The sequence below is a fragment of the Acartia tonsa genome, chromosome 5 (genome assembly GCF_053477335.1).
Source record: "Acartia tonsa isolate MP-2025a chromosome 5, ASM5347733v1, whole genome shotgun sequence".
Classification (NCBI taxonomy): domain Eukaryota; kingdom Metazoa; phylum Arthropoda; class Copepoda; order Calanoida; family Acartiidae; genus Acartia; species Acartia tonsa.
This window is the reverse complement of record NC_137264.1, coordinates 32,978,833-33,001,891: the sequence shown is the minus strand read 5'-3', so window position 1 is coordinate 33,001,891 and position 23,059 is coordinate 32,978,833. Positions and strand designations below refer to the sequence as shown.

The 23,059-nt window shown below is 33.3% G+C and overlaps 1 protein-coding gene across 5 annotated transcripts in view; it reads left to right on the top strand.

Moving 5' to 3' along the window:
* The window catches only part of CLS (cardiolipin synthase), a 38,115-nt gene that overhangs the window by 6,191 nt on the left and 8,865 nt on the right, over positions 1-23,059 (top strand). For all 5 annotated transcript variants that reach the window (XR_013880069.1, XR_013880068.1, XR_013880067.1 and 2 more), the window contains exons 3-11: positions 1,596-1,705; positions 1,994-2,200; positions 5,484-5,524; positions 8,145-8,217; positions 9,611-9,668; positions 16,328-16,430; positions 17,872-17,985; positions 22,311-22,447; positions 22,814-22,930. Coding sequence is in view for 1 of the 5 variants with exons in the window: in XM_080162371.1 (XP_080018497.1) it covers positions 1,596-1,705; positions 1,994-2,200; positions 5,484-5,524; positions 8,145-8,217; positions 9,611-9,668; positions 16,328-16,430; positions 17,872-17,985; positions 22,311-22,447; positions 22,814-22,930 (960 nt within the window). In the remaining 4 variants the exon portion in view is untranslated. The remainder of the gene's footprint in view (positions 1-1,595; positions 1,706-1,993; positions 2,201-5,483; positions 5,525-8,144; positions 8,218-9,610; positions 9,669-16,327; positions 16,431-17,871; positions 17,986-22,310; positions 22,448-22,813; positions 22,931-23,059) is intronic.

The window sequence follows — 23,059 nt, the reverse complement described above, 5'->3', positions numbered from 1 at the left end:
CTAATCCAACGGATATTAATCGATTTCGAAGCCAAACTGGGAAAAAATTCAACATGCAGCTTTATAATTTTGTTTCTTTTGTCAAAGTAAGAGTATTAAGTCAAAGTCAAAAGCTAAATTAAAACTTCATGGAATGAATTATTTTATTAAGCCTTACTAATCAGGGATCTTAAGGGATAAGTCGATAGAATTTTGTACATACCCATTGATGCCCAACAAAATTACTCTTACTTTATTGGTTAAAGAGTTTGGACGCTGCTAGTTAATGATAAAACCAATCAAAATTTGATAGGCGTGCCAAAAGTTTTAAAGCCAACAAATAAAAAAATATTAAACTATAGGTTCAAGTGTAATTTACAGTCCAATGTCCCCTCTCTCCCTGGTAACTTATACATACATTCTCCACCTTCTAGTCTTCTTACAAATTGTAAATTTTGTGTTTGATAATGTAATGAATTCCCTAAGGAAAAGACAAAAGGGTTGACTTAGCTTTCATCATGGTTTCTTTTGAACAGAGATAAGCTGGGAGGCAGAGGATAATGGTGGTTAAATTACCCCTTCACCTGAACTTCACACCACAATTACTATCCTCCAAATGCAGAAGCGAAGGCTTTTGGGGGGAAGGTTAATTTAGCTCCCATTATCCCTTCCCTGAATTCATGGAGATAAGCCTCCTCACTTTAAATTAATAACATACTCCTAGAACACAGGAATACAGATATAGGACAATTGAAGTTAAAGGGGGAGGTAGGTTGTGCTAAAATTCCGTAAAGGTGTGAGGTTTAAGGCTTAAAAAAAAATTAGTAGAACGATAATATTCACTAGATATAAATATATAAAGGGGGGGGGGGGGGGGGAAAGTGACACTTTTTGAAACCAAAACTAAAAGTCAAAGGAACTCAACTAAAAAAAGAGTTACAGGTCTGACATTTTGCATGGCAGTTGCTTTATAGGGGTACAATATGGAACTGTGAAGAAACGGCGTCGCAACTGCCGAAAACCGCCGAGAAAAGGCAAAAAAAAATTTCGGCGGGAAACGGCGGTTTTCGGCGGTTGCGCCGCCGTTTCTTCACAGTTCCATATCTTACCCCTATAAAGCAACTGCCATGCAAAATCTCAGACCTGTAACTCTTTTTTTAGTTGAGTTCCTTTGTTGACTTTTAGTTTTGGTTTCAAAAAGTGTCACTTTCGCCCCCCCCCCCTTTATTTGTCTATGGTTCTTTTTAATAAGGAATACATTACACATACATTTAGTGAATATTATCCTTCTACTACTGTTTTTAAGCTCTAAAACTCACACTTTTGCGTAATTTTAGGACACCGGCCCCAAGTTACAAAGTTGAATTGTGAAGAAACATCTTTTAAATATTTGACCTTTAATAGAGAACTATATCGGTTCAATGGATTTCGACTTTAAACCGAAAGACGAATATATATATATTATACAATAATAGATTCGACCAAAGCCTCTAGTGACTTTGTCATTGAAAAAATAAGGGATGGAAGTTAAAATAGCTTAAACCCCTACTAATGCTTAATAGTAACTTAATGTACCAAATAATTTGAAATAAAATTAACTGTAATATCATCATTAGAATGTTGAAACGAATTTATTACGACAACTCTGCATGTCTACAAGTTCTAATAGTCAGCCAGCTCAAATATACACCTCCAACCTCATCCAAACAAAATCTGTTAGTCGAAGGTAAGTAACTATTGAGTAGCGAAGCTTTTCTATAATTAACCTATTCTGTCCGTCCGTAATGCTAACGGAAAAATCAGATTTACTATTGAAGATAGACAGCAGAAATTTATGGTGAAACATAGCTTTCTTTCAAGCATCCAATATGCAACTTATTTTGTCCGTTGTTCTGTTGTTTTCATAACCTTCATTTTCTCTTTTTCATGACAACAGAACGTATGCTCTATAACTTTATTCGTTCTTGCTCTATCTGAAATACCTACCAAATATATTTTGTATTTTTAATTTTAGGAATTTTTATTTAACTGATGTCCTACACAGAAAATATTTATTAAATTCAGCTGTACTTCATAACACAACAACAGAAAGTACAAAGAGTACAGTGCAAGATAATACAAAGAGTACAGCACAAGATATCACAAGAACTGCTGCAGAAGAGAAATTGTTTCAAGAAAAAGATAATATTGTCACCATTCCAAATATGCTTTGTGTTTCTAGGTAATTTTTTGTTGCATGAGATGCTTCACTAAAATTGCGAACTTAATCGGCTTGATGGATAGCGATTAAGGCAGACAAATAAAAAAAACTTTATACTACTTTATATAATAAGATATATCTTTTGGTTTTTATGTAAAATGCAAGAAAAAAAATTGTCCTTGATTAATTTTCCTGTTAGAACAGGCTGTGTGTAAATATCCAGGGAGGGAGGGGATATTGGGCAGTGAATTACACTGGTACCCAAAGTTTTATAACCACTTAATCTATTTCATTGCAGTTCATAACCTTTGGTTATTTTTATTTTCATTAAGTTTCCAAGTTAGAAATTTCTAAGCCTTTCAACCGATAAAGGGGGCATTTTTGTTTATCATCATTTGAGACGTGTATAAATTTTTCGTCCATTGTTTTATCCCTACAGATCCCTGGTAAACATCCAAAGAGAGAGGGCAGAGCGATCAATCAATCACCTGGAATAACTTTCGTATTCCTGGCCAAATTCTGCCTAACATTGAGTGTCCTTGTAAAACTACTTGGTATATTGGTTGTATTAAAGCTATAAAAATTGTTATTAAAAGCTTTAAAGAATGTAAACATTTTGGGTTTCTAATAGTTTCTTAGAAAAGCTTATTTTGTTTTTAATGGAAGCTTTGTGTGTGTATCCAGAGGAATTCATGCTGGCCTTTTAGCCTAAACCTGTTAGTTTTCGTATTTAATTTATTTTTATGCGAAAACTAATGTGAAACTTTAACACGGCTTTTCGTTAAAAAAATTTCACATATTTTTCACGCGTAATTTGAATCATTTTAGAAGCATCGTGTTATCCAAAAATGTCTCAATAGGTAGTTTGTTTTATTCCAAAATTGGACTTTTTCATTTTCTTGGTGACCTTTTTTGGTTGCTTTGTGAGCGTGTATGTTCGACCACTGTACTCTTGTCCTCTCATCAGTGAGGACTTAAAAGTTCAGTCTTTAAATTTATTTTCTTCATTATGGGAAAGGAAAAATTAAAAGATTAATTTCAATTTTGTTGGCTCCAAGAGGCTTATTTTTCAGTATGACTAAGAAATAGCTCCAAACCAGTGAATATTATTCGGTTCCGAAGACCCACTGGAAAATATGTTTAAAAGTTAAAATTGTAGTATCTTACTATATAAAGATTTTTTTTATATTTAAGCTTTAGGATGGTTTTAGGCTATTTTATGCCCTATTCTCACTTACCCGTATGAAAACAGTGTCATTAGGGGCACTACCGCTTGTAAGATATAAAAGACCTAGCTGTTCGTTCAGTGGTTAGATGCAAGGCTATATAGTTGCTAAATTATTTGTAATATTGTCATTTTTATCGAAACATGCTTTTTAGAATTCAAATATGACTAAGGTACCTAGGTTTTTTTAACAAATGATTTTTAAAAACTGGGACAACTAGGTGTGATTGAGCGGTGCTTTAGATGGAAAAGAGATGTCTTGATTACCACAATCAATTTGACAACTTCTTCCCACATTTTATATAATATGTCTTGTGCAATTGCAGGGCAAAATTAGTTTTGCTTTTTCTGATATTTTTTAATTTTCCTGTTTGTTTTCAAAGATATTTCTTTGGCTAAGAATTCAAAAAATTCTTGGGTAGAATTTATTCTAACACTAAGTTTTTAATGTCTTAGTATCTAGATTTTGTATACCTGTGTGGCTGGAGACCTATACAGATTCCATTGCTGTGCTTTCTTTTCTTATCGGGTCTGTTTGGTGATGCCCATTATATATAGTCAATTTACAACTTAAATTTTTTTTAATGATATTGACAAACGTCTGATAATATTATATACCATAGTTGCAAGATTATAATACATTTTTTTAAAAATAAATAAGTTTTATTGCAATGTTTTTACCCATATAGGGAAAAAAAGATTTATGTGTTATTAACTTAACTCCATATATTTTTATGTGTGTCGTCTAAAATTTTTCGTACATTGACTTTAACTCATTGGAAGTCACCATAAGACTGAAATAAATTGGGTGTTTGACTTATTTTTATCTTGGAACAAAATTTGGTGTTTTTTTATTCCTTTTTTTTTAAAAATGCATTTTTAAATCTAGGACCTTTTCTGAATATTTAGACAGTTGTTGAGATCTTTATCTTCAGACGACAGACGGTACATGTTATGGTACTTAATATTTGTATAGTTTATTTTATTTTGATTGATGAAATGTCCCCTCTTTCTTGAAACTTTGTTAGTAACAAAGTTTGCAATAACTAGAAAAATAGATTTCCTTTTGTAACTCAAGTTCATTTAAGTGTCAGGGATAAAGGATAGATATTTGCAACAAAATATTGGTCTTTTCTGCAGGGATCCCAAGTGATAAGACAATGGGCGATAAATTGCCATACATCGAATTAAAAGTATTGGTTGAAAAGTTTAAGCACTTAAGATATATTGTCTTTCTAAAAATATTTTTAGATTTCTTCGTCTATCTTCTGTAGTTCGATTTCATAACTCCCACTTCAATGAATATTAAAACTCTTTACCTATCTACTTATCCAAATCAAATACATTGTTTTAGGGTCACTTTTATAACAGATCTTAACGTTTATATAATCATACAATGGTTTTACGTCGATATATTAAATAAATCCTGTTTTTTTATTCCTACAATTAAATAACAATTGAGAATAATTGTAACTCTAGTTTAGGGAAGATTTGCATTGGCTGATTTTAAGCTGGTAACCGGTGGGAATAGGGGGAATATCTCAATCCCCTACTGGGTTATTGGGGAACCACATCATTTTGGGGGCTAGCCGGGCCCCTAGAGCCTAGGAAGAAAATGACTACACTTTGGAAAGTAAATAAAATGATAACCAGAATGAATATAAATAGTTTGATACAGAATATATAACTTAATTCAAATAATATTTTGAAAAACCCTACAGTTTTACTTCTAATATATTTTGGACAACTCTAATAAATAGAATTACGTGTAATTAAACGATAGTGTCAGGTTTTGGCATGAAGAGTATTCAATGGTTCAAACCAATGGATTCATGATAGGACGTTTCTACAAAATTACAATTTTTTTCAACCTTTAAGCAAAGCTGGCCTGGTGCTTTCTCTCAAAATGCATAGAGAGCACATAAAGCTCAACCCCTTATTTTTATTAAAATAATGTTGTATGGGGGTAGTTTTTACCATTCCTAACCCCTGCAGGGCCTTTACCTTAGGTGAGCTACCTTGTACCCAATGTAACCTAACCTTAGTATGCCATACTTATACCTTGATTTTACTTTTTAGGATTGTTGCGGCTCCTATACTGACAAATCTTATAGTGCAAGGTAAATGTTTTTTTATATACCAATATGAATTTGATGCTTGAAAATTGAACTCAAAACAGTTAACATTATTTGAAAGAAAAGCAGTTTCTAAAGTATTAGTCGATTTGAATTTAACAAGGATGACAACATTCATACGTAGCGAAGCACAAAAAAATGAATAACAAACGGCCAACGTTAGTTATAGAGTAGATGTTTCCTAAATTAAATATATGTATTTAGTATAATATTTATTGTATTTTAGTTAGGTATGGTGCATTATTTGCCAAATGTACCACTTTTCTGCACTACCTCTCCGATTTTGTTAATACTCTATATTTTGGTCCGTTGGGTCATTCAAGGATGCTGGATGGCCAAAAAAAAGTTTCAGAGTCCCTGGATGTCTAGATATCTAGCTATCTATGAAGGTAGGTAACAAAAATGTAAAAAACACCCATTTTTTCACAATTTTAAAAATTAATTTTTTCATCAATCTTACATCCAATCTATACATTTTATACACCAAAATGATCGTTTATTCATGTAAAAAGCGCACATAATGCTATTTTGGCCAAAACTCTAATTTTACAGGGTGTCCAACAAAAAGTGTATTTTGGATATCTAGCGTAATACCCAAAATACCTGTCCGAAAAAAATCATTTTTTTTGGCTTAAATCCTGTGTTTTATCTGTGTGCATATGTGGTATATAACGGTTCGGACCACCCGGGACTATAAGGTTGTCAAATTTCACTTTGGGACACCCTGTAAATGTGATTTTTGCGTCTGTAGAGCTAAAACTTGGTCCAAATTGGCTATTTTTTTCAAAATACTCTAATATGAGTCTTAGTATGTTTGGCCATAGTGTTTTCTGACCAGATCAATATTTTCATATTTTTTGGACACCCTGTATTTTCAAAAAAAGAGAAAAAATTTTTTTGTTTTTTTTTAAATTTTTTTTCTATTTTTAAGTTACTTAAAACTGTCATATAGATACAGATTTTGACTAATAACAATAATATTTGCCTATTTTACAATTTTTTACACTTTTGGGACACCCTGTGCATGTTTTTGAAAAATGATGGTTTTTGCCCATTTTTGGGGGGAAGGAGTCGTTTTAGGGCCATAGACTATTTCTTCATTTTTGTAGAACTTTTCAAGACACATCATTTGTTATTTATGCAAAAACCGCAAAAACCGAACCGTTTTGCCGTTATTCACCGCAAAAGGCAGAATTTTTTACGTTTTTTGCCGTTCCCGAGGTTGTAATGGGCATTTGTGGTAAGAAGACGTTGATTTATCAAGATAACTGTGAAATACTTTTATTTAGGCATTTTAATTTACTAAATTTCATGTGAAGTAAATTTTTTTGTATATCCAACCGATTTTTGTCAAAAGGAATTTCAAATGCACATGATTTATGTTTCTTTAATCACTTATGTTATAGCAATTATTTATGTTATATTCACTTAATTTTCTTGTTTTAACAATTGAAATCCATCTTGACAAAAAACGGTTAGCTGCACAAAAAATTTTACTTAATATGAAATTTAGTAAATTAAATTACCTAAATAAAAGTATTTAAAAGGGATTTTGATAAATCAACGTTTTCTTACCACAAATGCCCATTACAACCTCGGGAACGGCAAAAAACGTAAAAAATTCTGCCTTTGGCGGTGAATAACGGCAAAACGGTTCGGTTTTTGCGGTTTTTGCATAAATAACAAATGATGTGTCTTGAAAAGTTCTACAAAAATGAAGAAATAGTCTATGGCCCTAAAACGACTCCTTCCCCCCAAAAATGGGCAAAAACCATCATTTTTCAAAAACATGCACAGGGTGTCCCAAAAGTGTAAAAAATTGTAAAATAGGCAAATATTATTGTTATTAGTCAAAATCTGTATCTATATGACAGTTTTAAGTAACTTAAAAATAGAAAAAAAATTAAAAAAAAAACAAAAATTTTTTTTCTCTTTTTTTGAAAATACAGGGTGTCCAAAAAATATGAAAATATTGATCTGGTCAGAAAACACTATGGCCAAACATACTAAGACTCATATTAGAGTAATTTGAAAAAAATAGCCAATTTGGACCAAGTTTTAGCTCTACAGACGCAAAAATCACATTTACAGGGTGTCCCAAAGTGAAATTTGACAACCTTATAGTCCCGGGTGGTCCGAACCGTTATATACCACATATGCACACAGATAAAACACAGGATTTAAGCCAAAAAAAATGATTTTTTTCGGACAGGTATTTTGGGTATTACGCTAGATATCCAAAATACACTTTTTGTTGGACACCCTGTAAAATTAGAGTTTTGGCCAAAATAGCATTATGTGCGCTTTTTACATGAATAAACGATCATTTTGGTGTATAAAATGTATAGATTGGATGTAAGATTGATGAAAAAATTAATTTTTAAAATTGTGAAAAAATGGGTGTTTTTTACATTTTTGTTACCTACCTTCATAGATAGCTAGATATCTAGACATCCAGGGACTCTGAAACTTTTTTTTGGCCATCCAGCATCCTTGAATGACCCAACGGACCAAAATATAGAGTATTAACAAAATCGGAGAGGTAGTGCAGAAAAGTGGTACATTTGGCAAATAATGCACCGTATCTTAGATTTTTATTTTACAGGTGAATTTGAGAAGGCTTCATTATTATTTATGGCCGCTGGTTTTACAGATCTTCTAGATGGATGGATTGCTAGGTAATAACATATTGCTAATCCTATGATATAAAGAAGTAAGTTTTTGTTCTTTAGGATCTTGCTAACGACTGAACTGATTTAGGTTTCAATTTTAAAGAGCTTCACATAGTTCCAGAATGGGTTTACGATATTAAAGTTTTAAAGTAAGTCTTGGGATGGTGTTAGACTATTTTTGTCCCATCCCCTTCGAAACTAGAGACACTATTTATCAATCTTACGATACAGCGCTAGCAATCTCTGCCAAACTTATGAGACGTACGAACGTTCTTACCTTTCCACCAATGATTAAATAGTGACATTAAAGAATAGTATTAAAACTAAAAAGAAACAGCATTTTCTTTTGAGATAAAAAATTCTTATTAAAATGCAGAATTCCAAAATACATAACCATATGAACGTAGTCGTACAACCCTTTTGGAAGCTATAATCGATTAAATATTTCTAAAGAAGACATGCAGACCTTTGATTTGACTAGAGAGTATATATGATGCATATTATCTTTATTCTACAACATGATCAGATTAGATTACAAACCCTAATTTAGAAAAAGTTTCGCTATTAAAATGAAGTAAGGAAAGTTTGACATTACGATTGCCCATTGAAAAGTATAAACAAAAGGATGACAACATCAATTAGTAGCCAAGCACAAAAAATTACATTGATTAACAAACGGATAAAGAGAGTTGTAGAGCAGATGTTTAGTGTTAACAAATATGTGATTTTTTAAAATTGTAAAATAACGAAACCTTTAAAAAATATAAAATTTATTTCAGTTTTGTAGCATAATCGACAGACTGACGGAACAAGTAAATTGTTTATTAGATTTACTTTGATAAAGGGTATCTTAGTACCTAATAAAATAAACAGTTTACATTAAATAGCAGCAGAGAAAACAACATTTTCGCCATAGCGAAACGAACTAACGAACAATCAAAATGATTTAGAGGAGCTACGATACGAAGAAAAATAGATTAACCTCATTGAGTGCACCTGAACCTGATATAAAATTACAAATAAAATTAAGTTTACTTTTAATTTCACCCACTAGGGAATAATAACGGAGTTTTAATTAGTTTACTGGTTACATGTAATAGTGCACACAGTTATTTAGTTATTTTATTAAGTAGAACGGTATTTTGTCTGTAGCTTATATTCTTACTAACCACTAAACCAATTGGGTTCTTAATTTTATATAACCTTCACCTAGGTCCCAGGATGGTTTAATGCAATTTTACTTTAAGTCTTGGGATAGTTTGGACTTATTTTTGCTTTTTTGTATCCTTTTAAATACAAAGAACCAAGGGGGTAACCGCTAGTTTTTGATAAAACAAAAATCATTTAGAAGTATTCCTTTATTTTTGATTCTGATACGAACCATCATTGATATTTTTAGGAATTTCAAAGGACAGAGTTCAAGTTTAGGCAGTTTCCTTGATCCCCTGGCAGATAAGGTATAATATTATGTACAACATGTCTTAAAATATTGTAATCCTTTTTTCTAAAGTAGCTGAATGTTTGTGTGTCTGTGTTTTCTGTCCATTGGATACCAATGGACGTACCAAACATGGATTTTGTGACAGGGTAATTTTATCGTCAATTTAGGTTGCTTATAAAGTTCTCATATGCTGGTCAATAGAAAAGGGGAGGGGATGGGGATGGGGTAAAGTAAAAGGGAACAGAGGACTATCTTTATATTAGGCTATCAGATTATGCAAGAATCTACGTATTCTATATACATTTCAATACCAGATCTGGTCAGGTTTAAGGCTTTTTCTATAGCTCCTGTTAGTGTTTAAGGAGGTCTAGATAATTATAAAAGAATCGATTAAACTAAAATATTATTACACTAAAAATTTACAGAGAAACAAAATGTTTAACCCAGTTTATCTAACCTTTCTTTGATAGAATGTCTCGAGGGCTTTTAAACTCTAACTAATCTTTATATTTCTAAGAGGAAACACTGATATATTTTACTAAAAGTTATACCTATTAGTTTTTCACCTATATATTCTCAAAACTTTGATAATGTCTCAAAGGCGTTGATAGTTTAAAACTTTATGAATCCCAGGGAAGGTGTGGATTGTAGTGGGAAAAATATTCTTCTCCTACCCAATGGGTTTGTGATTCTGCTTCGATTTCACCAAGGGTATCATCCAGTTGTAATGGGATGCAATACTTTATCGCCCTTTGTAGGATATTAGGTTAAGTAACATTCAACAGACAAACAACCTTTTTAATTGCACGACTTTTGTCCTTACTGTTTATAGTAATAAATTGCGCCTGTTTAAGGGCCTTGGAATTCGCGCTACTTTTAGTATTAGTGTCAGTCAGGTGCCAGACAATGCAGCAGCAGGTATAATTTATAACGTCTCTATTATGACACGGTGTGGTCCAGACTCATTTGTGCTAATGTCGCGGGTAAACAAATCTTCTACACATTATTCTTTCCAATGATTATAAGAAATTTAAGGTAGAATTTTGGGAAGATAAATTTGAGAAAAGTAGGTTGCGGGTAAATTCCGTAATGGTGTGTGTTTTAAAGCTTAAAAACAGGAGTAGAACGATAATATTCACTAAATATATGAAAATGTGTTTTTTTTTTAAACAGAAAAATTCATCAAATGCTTCGCTCATGTCAAACTGACATAAGAAAAAAATTGACAATTATAAAAAAAACTTGGAAAGAGTTTCAAAAATTACAAATAATGTCAATTATTTCAAAGATATAAATTTTTAAAAGCATTATTTGATTGTCAATGGTAATTCTATGTCACTGTGGGCTAGAATTGAATCAAGACAAAAGTAAGTGCCGAGCTCTGGGACCTATGTATGGTGAAAATAGACATAAAACCATGATGATTCCAGGTAAAACCAAAATATTTCAGCGGGGGCTTTTAAAGAAAATTAGATTTTAAAATTTCAAGTTCAATTTTCACCCCCTAGGAGTTGCCGCATAAGCATGACAAGAAAAGCAAATATTGTTTATTTTAAATTTTGAACAACTTTGCTTTAATAAAGTTCTTCATAAAACCACTCCTGAAGGGAGTTAATAAATGGCCATTTTTATCACTTGCTTTGCAAAGGTCACGAAAATTCAGCCTAAAATAAATCATATATAGAGATGTTTTAAGAAGGACTTCATAAAAGCAAAGTTGTTCAAAATTAAAAATAAATAATATTTGCTTTTCTTGTCATAGTTATGCGGCAACTCCTAGGGGGTAAAAATTGAACTTGAAATTTTCAAATCTAATTTTCTCAAAAAGTCCCCGCTGAAATATTTTGGTTTTACCTGGAATCATCATGGTTTTATGTCTATTTTCACCATACATAGGTCCCAGGGCTCGGCACTTACTTTTGTCTTGATTCAATTCTTGCCCACAGTGATGTATTAGGTATATGTTAAAAATTAACTTTAAAAAAAAAATTTGTCTAGGTATGGCTCTATTCAATAAGGAATACACATATTTAGAGAATATTGTTGTTCTACTACTGGTTTTAAGCCTTAAAACACACACCATTACAGAATTTACCAGCAACCTACTTTTCTCTTAATCTTCCAATGTCCTGATCCTGTATCCCTGACTAGACCTTTCTTTGATAAGATATTACAAGGGATAACACAATGGACGAAAAAAACCTTAATGTGGATGAAAAAAATTACCTTTCGTTGATTAAAGTTTGAACAAATAAGAATATCATTCGTGGTTAAAACACTTTAGGTACCAGTTTATTTTACAGTCCAATGTCCCCACCCTCCCTGGATATCTCAATGGCACTAGGACGGGTAGCAAAACTTTCTTAATAATTTTTCAAAATTTAATAGTGAAGACCTTACAACTCATTCTTGTCAGTGTGTCTGTCGGACACATTAAAAGTTCTTAAGATTTTCTTTTTATTTGTAATTCCAGTATTTCTATTTGATTCTCTATGACATTTCCTTTTTATAAGAAGTTGTATTAATTTAATAGTTTAATTGACAAAAATTTTGAATTAATTGAAAGGTATCTTTTTCCATTGATAGCTTTAAACTAAAGATCTTTCTGTTTCCACCTCACATATTATTTCATTAGCCCCCCCCCCCCCTACTACATCTAAAAGTCTGCCTTTTCTAGAGAGAGAGGAAATTGGATTGTAAATTTCACAGGTATCCAATGTTTAAAACAACGTTATCTTATTCGTTGGCTCAAAAACCTTAGATATTTTATTGAATTTGTTTGTTCCAGCTAGACTGTCCAAACGTTTCAACCAATAATTGTAACAACAGAAGGGGAAATTTTGTATATCATCATTTATTGCCTTTTCACTTATTATCCTTTGAGTTTTCTTATCCTTGTGTATGATATTCTCTACTCTCTCTACATCTCTAAAATCTCTAATATGTGGCAGATTCCAGTGTGCCTACAAATTATCAAAAATATTATTTTGGATAAGCTTTTCCTCGTTTTATGTTTTGTTGGAGCAGTGGAAGGCTAATCTTCCAATCCGAAGGTTTTTTAGGGATAAGACAATGCTCAAATTACGATAAACTAACCCCCTCCCACCCCCGCCTACAGTAGATAAAAATATAGGTTGGTAATCAGACGGGGTAATTTTGTTTATCGTTATTTTTGCACATTCTTTAATAAAACGAACGCGATAACTTATTTTTAAAACTTAAGGTACCAGTATATTTTACAGTCCAATGTTCCATCTCTATTTCCAATCCAACCAAACTTGTCTTTTTTCTTTCAAGTTAGCAAGATCTTAATGAACAAACACACATACATCTAGCTACTTTAATAATATTGAATAGACCTGATGCAATGTTTTAATACTAACATATCTTGTCTCTTTCATCAAAAGTTTGAATTTAAAAGTTTAGTTCGGCCTGGATCTAAAGATATTCTTAAACTTGATACTGTTCACTAATAAGGTATCAGTTAAGTGAACTCTCAAATAATGTTATTTAATATTTAACAAAAATTTCTTTGAACAAGGATGACAACATCCACAAAAGCGAAGCTCTGAAACGTTAGGACAAACGGACATTAACACTTTTATAATGTCAGAACCGAATAATCAGAATATAAATGAATAAAAGTGAAAGCAAAATTGTGAGTAAATTTGTTGAAAATTTTCTTGATACAGGATAATGTTTATGGACATACTTACATTTTTAGGACTTGATTATAGAATTGCTTTGCTTATAATATTGTACTTAGGAGTCCCAGGAATCAGTATACCAAAAATCATAACAATCGGATAATTAGATCACATAAAAATTTTTTTTGTTAAAAAAGTAAAAAATCAACATGTTTAAAGTGGACGCCTAGTAATGATTATAGAGTTGCTACGCTTTCTACATCGTACTTAACTACTAAAGGAATTACCATGGAAAGTTTGAAATTGATAGGACAATTCTAACATGCCTAAATTAACGAAAAAAGCTATCCGTATCGGACGGACGTACTGACCGACCTTAATTAAAGGAAATCTCCGCTTTTAAAAACAGAATATGCTACCTGGAATTCTTAAAGTCGATTGCCTATGCCAGTTATGTGTCGAGGGGGGGTGGGGGGTAGATATACCACACTTTTCTGGGATCTTGTTGAGTCAAGTATCAACTGTTGGGAATATCAAAGGATGACTCCATGCAAAATTTGAGCCGGATCCGGCCAAAACCGGCCGTGAATTTTATGAAAAACCGGTTTTCTCCGGTTTTTAAGGGGTATCTGTAAATCGATTCAGCTGGAGCAAAACCGGTTGGAGGTACAAAAAATCTTACTTCACATGAAATTTATCCAATGCAATTGCCTACAAAAATGTACTTCATCATCAACTTGATTGGACAACTCTTTCCCCTCCTAAATGTCCATTAAAACCTCGGAAACGGCAAAAATCGCCAAAAATCACGCCTTCGGCGGCGAATAACGGCTAAACGGTCAGCCGGAGGCGAATGAAACATAAATAAAGAAATGTCCGCCTCAAAAAGTTGTTCAATATCAAAGAGATGCTTGAAGTCTCTAAAACGACTCCTTCCCCTCCTTTAAGGGGATAAACTGAAAAAACGTGATTTTCAAAAGTATGCCCACTTCGTGGGTGTGGGGGGCACTGAACCCGTCACCCCAGGGTCACCAAATATAAAGTCTAGGCGGCCCACAATGCTGAATTTTCACCAAGTGAAAGTCTTGTGTCATTATCTCTTATGAGAAAAAAGTTATTAATTAATTAAAATTTCAAATTGTGATTTTTTGATGGATTTCTTTGATGAAATGACAGGCTGGTTAATTTTTAGGCCATTTTTTGTGGTTTTTGGGCCGTCACGCCCAAACGGTTTGAGATAATCTCACGGGACTTTTTGCCCGACCTAAGTCTGGTTATTTGTGAGGTCTAAGAAAAAAAAATCCCGGATTGGATGAAGCACACCGTCGCTGTGCGCCGTCAAAAATCGCTGGTTGGCTCATTTTGCCCCCTCAAACCCTCACCTCGTGCCATTTTTCTGTGTAAAGATTATAATTATAATCTTTTGCATAAGTCTGATTTTTTTTCCTAGACCTCACAAATAACCAGACTTAGGTTGGGCAAAAGGTCCCGTGAGATTATATCAAACCGTTTGGACATGACAGCCCAAAAACCGCAAAAAATGGCCTAAAAATTGACCAGCCTGTCATTTCATCAAAGAAATCCATCAAAAAATCACAATTTGAAATTTTAATTAATTAATAACTTTTTTCTCATAAGATATAATGACACAAGACTTTCACTTGGTGAAAATTCAGCATTGTGGGCCGCCTAGACTTTATATTTGGTGACCCTGGGGTGACGGGTTCAGTGCCCCCCACACCCACGAAGTGGGCATACTTTTGAAAATCATGTTTTTTCAGTTTATCCCCTTAAAGGAGGGGAAGGAGTCGTTTTAGAGACTTCAAGCATCTCTTTGATATTGAACAACTTTTTGAGGCGGACATTTCTTTATATATGTTTCATTCGCCTCCGGCTGACCGTTTAGCCGTTATTCGCCGCCGAAGGCGTGATTTTTGGCGATTTTTGCCGTTTCCGAGGTTTTAATGGACATTTAGGAGGGGAGAGAGTTGTCCAATCAAGTTGATGATGAAGTACATCTTTGTAGGCAATTGCATTGGATAAATTTCATGTGAAGTAAAATTTTTTGTACCTCCAACCGGTTTTGCTCCAGCTGAATCGATTTACAGATACCCCTTAAAAACCGGAGAAAACCGGTTTTTCATAAAATTCACGGCCGGTTTTGGCCGGATCCGGCTCAAATTTTGCATGGAGTCATCCTTTGATATTCCCAACAGTTGATACTTGACTCAACAAGATCCCAGAAAAGTGTGGTATATCTAGGGGGGGGTTATAATGATTGAAATAAATTAAATCTTACCTAGGATTTTTATTGATTTAGGAAATCTTTTAGATTTTATTCTTTTATGCCTGTTATTTTGTGGCATGGGTGCATTCACTCAAAATGCCCATAGAGCACTGAATCCGCCTCCCTTTTTTATATTAAAAGGGGAGGGGTTATTTTTCTCATATGTCTAACCCCTTCGGGGGACACTAATCCCGTAGGGGATAACCAGTACCCATTATAACTTAACCTAACCTGAACTAAAGAAGTAGCCAAAGATACGAAAAACAATCCTCCCCAACTTATTTTAAAATAAGAGGGGGGGAGGGAGTTTTTGCTTGCTTGATTGTATACTTTGGAACACCGCCTTGGTATGCATTGCTATCATTGGGATTTAATGAATCCTAAAGAATCTGCATAAAATATGCATATTATACCAACTATTTAGACTACTAGTATTTTGATGGATTATGAATATTCTATAGTTTTATTACAACTTTGTATTTGGGTCGCAGATAATTTAAACAAAGCAACACTACAAATAGCTATAACGTTGTCAGGGATCTTAAAGGATAAGACAATTTGCGAGAGGCCTCTAGGGGCGTAGCCGCTAGTTCATTATATAATTTACATGGTCCGTCGATATGTCTGTCAAGCTTTGAAAGTCAACAAAACCTCTGCTTTATAACTCACATTGTTTGTCTATCCATGTTATCTTAGTGCTAAGCTACTCATGGATGTTGTCATTTTTGTTTGATGTTTTAGATTTTGGTTTGCACACTGTACCTGTCTCTGACCTTCGCCAATCTGATCCCTCCATCCCTGTGCAGTTTGATTGTATCCAGAGATTTGTTTCTGGTTTATGCAGGTGAGACAATATGCCGCGCTTATGTATTTATTCTTTTTCATGTTAGTGGCAGGTTTTCTTTAATTCCTAATCGAGCTCAGAATCCTCGTTCATAAGAATAGCTTAAAACTAAGAGATGGGTAGATTTTCGTTTGTTTGTTTATTACTTACTGGGTAGGTATAGAAAAATACTAACGACCCCAACCCGTATTTTTTACTTATTTTAAAAATATCTCTCCCACTTTCAATAGTCGTTTCCAAAAAGAAAAGGTTGTTTTTTTGGATGTTGTTTTTTCTAGGGGTGATTTCTCAAAGGAGTGTAGGATCGAGTACCCTCCCCCAAAATAGGTATAAACCTCCCCAGGACCTATTGAGAAGCTAACCTTTAAAGGAGAACCATATGGGTTCAGTGGCTAGCGAGATCCTTCGGTACACAGACAAACAGATACTCAAACAGATATTTTTTACTTTATTATAAGGATAAGTGGAAAGACTGTATTGTATATCTCCCGTATGGGTTTTATATCATTCCCTGTATGGGTTAGACAACTCAATGTATGAATAAATTCAGATTTACAGATGCTTTATTTTGTTCCAATTTGTTGTTGTCATTATAAATTGGTAAATTGTACTATTACATTTAATTAAAAGCGATTCATTTATTCCATTCCATTTCGTCAGAATCTATTGGTTAGGAATACCTAATAATTTTTCGTAAATATGATTTTTGTCCTTTCATATATTTCTATGGACGCGGCAAATTTTTCAACTAAAGAAGAGACATAATAAAATAGTGGAGTGCACAGGATTCTTTTCAGAGCGGGGGGGTAAATCTTGAAAGGGTTAAAAATGGAAAGGTATGTCTCCCAAATTCAATATTAAAATGAGTGTTGACAATATGCAATAAATAAAATAGCTTACAAATTGCAGAGTATTTCACAGTTTGTGTAAAAGTGACAAGTTTCCTCCCATTTCCATCGCATTATTTGAATACTAGTAGCTGCGCCCCTAGCATCTAGGGGCTCTATAATCAAAGGGATATGGATGGGCAAAAAATAGCCTAAAACCACCTTAGGACCTTTAAGAAGCTTCGCTGTAAAGGAGAACCATATATGTTCGTTAGTTAGCGAGATCCTTCACTACAGACAGAAAAAAGCTTATTACAACCACATTTAATTCACAAGATTTTACATTGAAAACAAATATTAATGAGTATTTATTACTTTTTGGAAAAAAGGCATAAAGTTTTTACTTCTTCTACCAATTAAAATTTTTAATACTTTTTCGTCATTTGTATTGCCCTTGGGACTTCCAAAACAGTGGTCTCCATGTGTGCCCATCGCACAGATAGTCTCCTTGGTATGTCTAAACACGTAAGGACTAAGGACAGTAATATTTTTTTTTTATTTCATAAAGGCTGCAGTTTTTATGCCAACTAATCTTGTTTTATACTAATTTTCAGGACTATATATCCGCTACATGTCTGTGCCACCTCCGTTTACAGTTAAAAAATACTTTGACGTGTCCCTCCCCACAGCTACGGTCCAGCCCACCACAATTAGCAAAATAAATACAGGTAACTTATCTCTCCTTAGCCCAAAGGTTGAACCAGGTAAGGATGGGACGTTACAGCCATAGTTACAACTAACTCGTATTTTTATTCGTTGGCTCTAAAACTTTAGGTACTCTTAATTTAATTTTAATTGGTTGGTTGTAAACTAGCAGTGTTTAAACTTAAGAGGAGTTAATTTTGTTTCTCATAATGAGTTCGTCAATTGCGTAATCCATTAAAATCCCAGGGTAGCTGCCTTTCTTACCGATACAATCCTTCCTATTATATAAAGTAGTAAGCGTTTTTTGTCTGTCCCGAAGGATCTCGCTGACCGCTGAACCGATATTGTTCTTCTTTACAGTAAAGCTTCTAGTAGGTCCTGTTTAATTCAGATAACAATTTGTATCTTTTATACAGATACATTAAAAAAAATATTTTCACGTGTATCAAATCTGCGGCCTAAATTGCGAGTTTAATATTTGATGAGTTATTTTTAGCAAATATATTTGTTTTTCTAGTATACTTTGGTGTAGAAAATAGCATTGGCGGCACACCTAGCATATAGTGGGGATTCGTGGGGATGGGGGAGGGACAAAAAACAGCCGAATCTATTAAAAGACTAATAAAATAGCTCAAAACCTGTTTTGTCAGGGCTAAAACTATGGATGATAAATTAATGTGCGTTCCCAATGCTGAACGAAATTACTACATCTAAAGATAAAAACTATTGGTTGAAAATTTGAAAAATACTAGTTTGGAACCAACCAATGAAAATGCCAAAGTATTGAGCCAACGAATAAGATAACGTGGTTATAAACCCTCCGATACCAGTTTAATTTTTTAATTTACAGTCAAATGTCCCCTCTTCCTGCTAATTGTGGACTAGCTTCGCTTTTAAAAACTTTTCTCGTATTCATTCGAATCCGGTGGATAGGAACCAGTTCTCATCCATACGAAAAAACTATGTCTAGCATCGTATTATAAACCGCTTTCTACGAATATAAAAACTGGTTTTAATCTTACAATTGTACATTCTATATCCGCGGAAAGCGGTTTATAATACGATGAAAGAAATAACTATTATTCATTCTTTGTATTCTTTCTGAGGTTATAAAAAATATTTTTTTTTCTGTAGGAGGGAGAGTTGTTTGAATGAAATTAATTACTTTTGTTGAAAGGATTATTTGCTGGCTTTTGTGCAAAGATTCTCTCTTCACGATCATTAATTTTATTCCTATGCATAGTTTTCAGGGGCGTAGCATGTTGGTTTCTGTTAGGCCCATCCACTCAGTGCAATAGAATGTATTTTGACATCAAACGACTGCTTTTGGCAATTTTTTGTTATTTCCCTTCTTATTCAGGGAGGGAGGTAACACAGTGTTGTTTATTACACTAGTCCCCAAAGTCTTATAATAACGGTTTCTCATTTGTTGGCTTATCAACCTTTGGGCCTTACATTGAATTTTGATTAGGTAGTTGGTTAATTTAGTTGAGTGTCTAAACGTTTTAACCAGTAATTGTAATCTACAGAAGGGGTAATTTTGTGTATCATCATTGGGGATGTACAGTACACCAATTTATCAGTCGATGTCTTATCCCTTTAGATCCCTGCCTCTAATTGCATTGCATAACCCACCTTTCCTCAACTCTTATTTTTGTAACAAATTGAAAAAAGTTAGGAGGGGGAGTTTTTTTGCTTTTACTACTTCAGGTTAGGTTAGATTGGACACTGAGAAGCCCCACAAGGCAAGGGCACCACTGCAGGTATAGACTCAACAGGGTTTTGCCGCCTACCGAATGTAGACATAGAAAAGCTATTATTCAATATATTTCTAAATTAAGGGGACAGAGATTATCAGAGTTTCGGATCTGCATTGATTGTATGCGGATCCGGATCCTCAAAATTTGGTCAGTGCGGATCCGGATCCTTGACAATAAAAATAAAATCACCAAATTTTGATTATTGCTAGATAGGCACATCCACGAGGGAAAGCACCAAATGTTTAAATGTTTTAATTTTAATCTGAAATTTAATTTAAACTATGCTTAATAACTTGCTATTAGTGTTGGAAAATTTAAAATAAAATATTTATTATATAATTCTTATTTTGACTGATTGGGGATGGTGCTCAGACTAAGTAAAATTTACTATAAATAAGAAAAAAAATCTATGGCATTTTTTAATTGAAATAAAGGACAATTAAACTTTAGGTTACATTTTACTTTAATTAATGGTTAGTATAGAAAGGTACAAAAAAATACCCGCGACCGTGGCTCAACACGTAGCGCATCCGCTCGTCGTCGGGAAGGTGATAGGTTCGAATCTCGGTCCGACACCGCGTCATAACTAAAGACGTTAAAAATGGTTCCCACTGCTACTATGTCAGATGCGCGATGTAAATAGTTAGAGTGGGGGGAATGCCTTGGCCCAAAACAGGCGCAACTCGCTACCATGCACAGTTGGCACTTCTCAGACAAAGGTCGTGCATCTCAGAGAGTTGGTTGTCTGATGGGTGAATGGACGCTTTACAACGCAATCATAAGTATTGCATGTATGTTTCAAGGTGCGTGGAGGTCTAGTACCCGAAGCGACACCTAGCCCCTAGAGTTAATCAACTTTTGAAACATATTTTTGCTTTAAATCATATGAAATGATACAAAAAATCATTTTTTAAATTTCTAGTACCAGCAACTACCGGCTAGAACCGTTTGAAAACGTTTTTGATCGGGAAAGAGTATTGTGTGGAGATAGGTTTCGTGATGGATTTACCTTCAACATAGCATAAAAATGGCTAAACGGCTGAGCCACCAGCCGTTAGCCGTTACTTTTCCAACTTTTTGTTCGATTTAGGGAAAATAGACCTAACAAGGATTACTCATGCAAAATTTCAGATCGAAATTCGAATTCTAAGTGCCATTTATACATTGATTACGAGATGGTTGCATTACCCCCCCCCCCCCCCCTGTTATAAGGAGAATGTTTTTATTAAAAATGCAGTTATCAAGATTTTGGTTCATTTATTTTCATTTTTTCGACCAGAAATGCACAACTGATAATTATTTCTAATTTTTACCAATTTAGGTTAATGTAAGATTAATTTAAGGTGTTAATTAATGATCAATTTATCTTTTTTAACAACAAAGATTTTCTATAATATCAATGTACATTACATATATCCCTGATATTACATAAAGATGATCACATTGAATATAATCGGCGTAGTCGAGCATCTAAATCCCTTTCCCTTTACATGGTGCTGCAGGCCACCAGGTGGTCTCTGGACATGTAAAAATTATAAAAAAAAATATCAAGAGTTAGAAGTCAACTTATAAAACAAAATATTCATCTTTTTTCTTACAATATGTAAATAACATTCAAAAAGATGCATATTTGGCTTAGTAAGTTGACCTCCAACTCTTCAAAAAAAAAAGTTAAATTTTTTTTACATCTGTCCAGAGAACAAACTGAAGGCCAAAATCCAATTTTTTAAAAATACAGTGTGTTTTTTTTTATGAGAACTTTTTTGAAAGCAATTTTACCCCACTTATAGTTATCAGAATTTAATGATTAATGGCTTATTTTCTTTGTTTTTTAAGGCAATTAATAGAACAACAAAAAAATATTTCAGTTTTTATTTAAAAAGTACAGTAAAATCTAAATTTCAAAACTTAGGTGTCAACATATAAAAATGGTTTTAGCGCATTTTTCTTTAAAAAATGGATTTTCTGTAGTCGACTTTGGGGGGCCAGTACTCCCTCCCTGGTTGTGATATGACCTTCAAACTTAGATATGTTCTAGTACATGTCCCTAATAGTATCTGTATACATTTTTAGCTCTATATCTCAACTTTGAAGTGTTTAGCAGCCATTCTTGCAAAAGGTTGATTATTTGAGCATAAGAAAAATGTGCTAAAACCATTTTTAGATGTTGACACCTAAGTTTTGAATTTTAGATTTTACTGTACTTTTTAAATAAAAACTGAAATATTTTTTTGTTGTTCTATAAATTGCCTTAAAAAACGAAGAAAATAAGCCATTAATCATTAAATTCTGATAACTAAAGTGGGGTAAAATTGCTTTCAAAAAAGTTCTCAAAAAAAACACACTGTATAAGGAAACTACACCCCAAAAGGAAATTTTTTGCCAAATAATTTTTCCTCTCACTCCTAAGACAAAGTCTATGCTCCCTGTTTATGCAAAATTGTCAGACCTCCTCCCTCCCCCTTAAAAATATAATTATTCCTTCTAACCATAATACTTTGGAACCAAATAATAAAAATCATATAAAAGTACCCAAAACACCCTTTTTTAAAAGTCCCAAGTTTTAATGAGAACAAATCTTATTTCAGCACTGCAATTTCTGTTGATAACAGTATCACTTGGAGGTCCTGTACTTGGTTATACTGGTCATCCCGCCCTGCACTACCTCTGGGCGGCCACAGGAACAACAACATTCCTCTCCGCAGTCAGCTATGCTTTCATGAAGGTTGCTACATTTTGCCGTTTTTTTTTCATCTAGGGGGGAAAAAGTATAAACCAAACACGAAAAATTACCTCACCACCCCCTTATTTTCATTTTTTTTCAAATTGCTCGACTACGTAATTTGATTAAAATCACCGAATCATCTTTTTTGCCATCTAGTTTTTATCATAGGATTTTATGATTGCTTGTGTGACTTAAGAGTTTATGTCATCTTTTAAAGTAAAAATATACCTTTACAATATTTTAGACAATATGAAATTAGATTTAAAGTTTTTTCCATTGCGATGATTTTTTTTGTAAAGTAAGTTGTAACTGAACTATAAGGATCTATACCTCGTATCATTCTAATATGTTAATTTTACATTTTAGGACACGTACAAATTTGCCCATAGGGAGTATGACCATCAGTTTGGCAAGAAGTTGACAGCTTTCATCCTATTTATTCTATTCAATGTTATTTTTACCATCAAATTTCCAACTCAAAAGGTATAATATAATTGTGAACTTTTGAACTTAACTAGTTTGTGAATTTAAATTGTCTAAAAAAACTTTTTTCAGAAAAAAATACACATATATACTAAACTGACATTACATGAATGCAAATTAAGGCCTAGA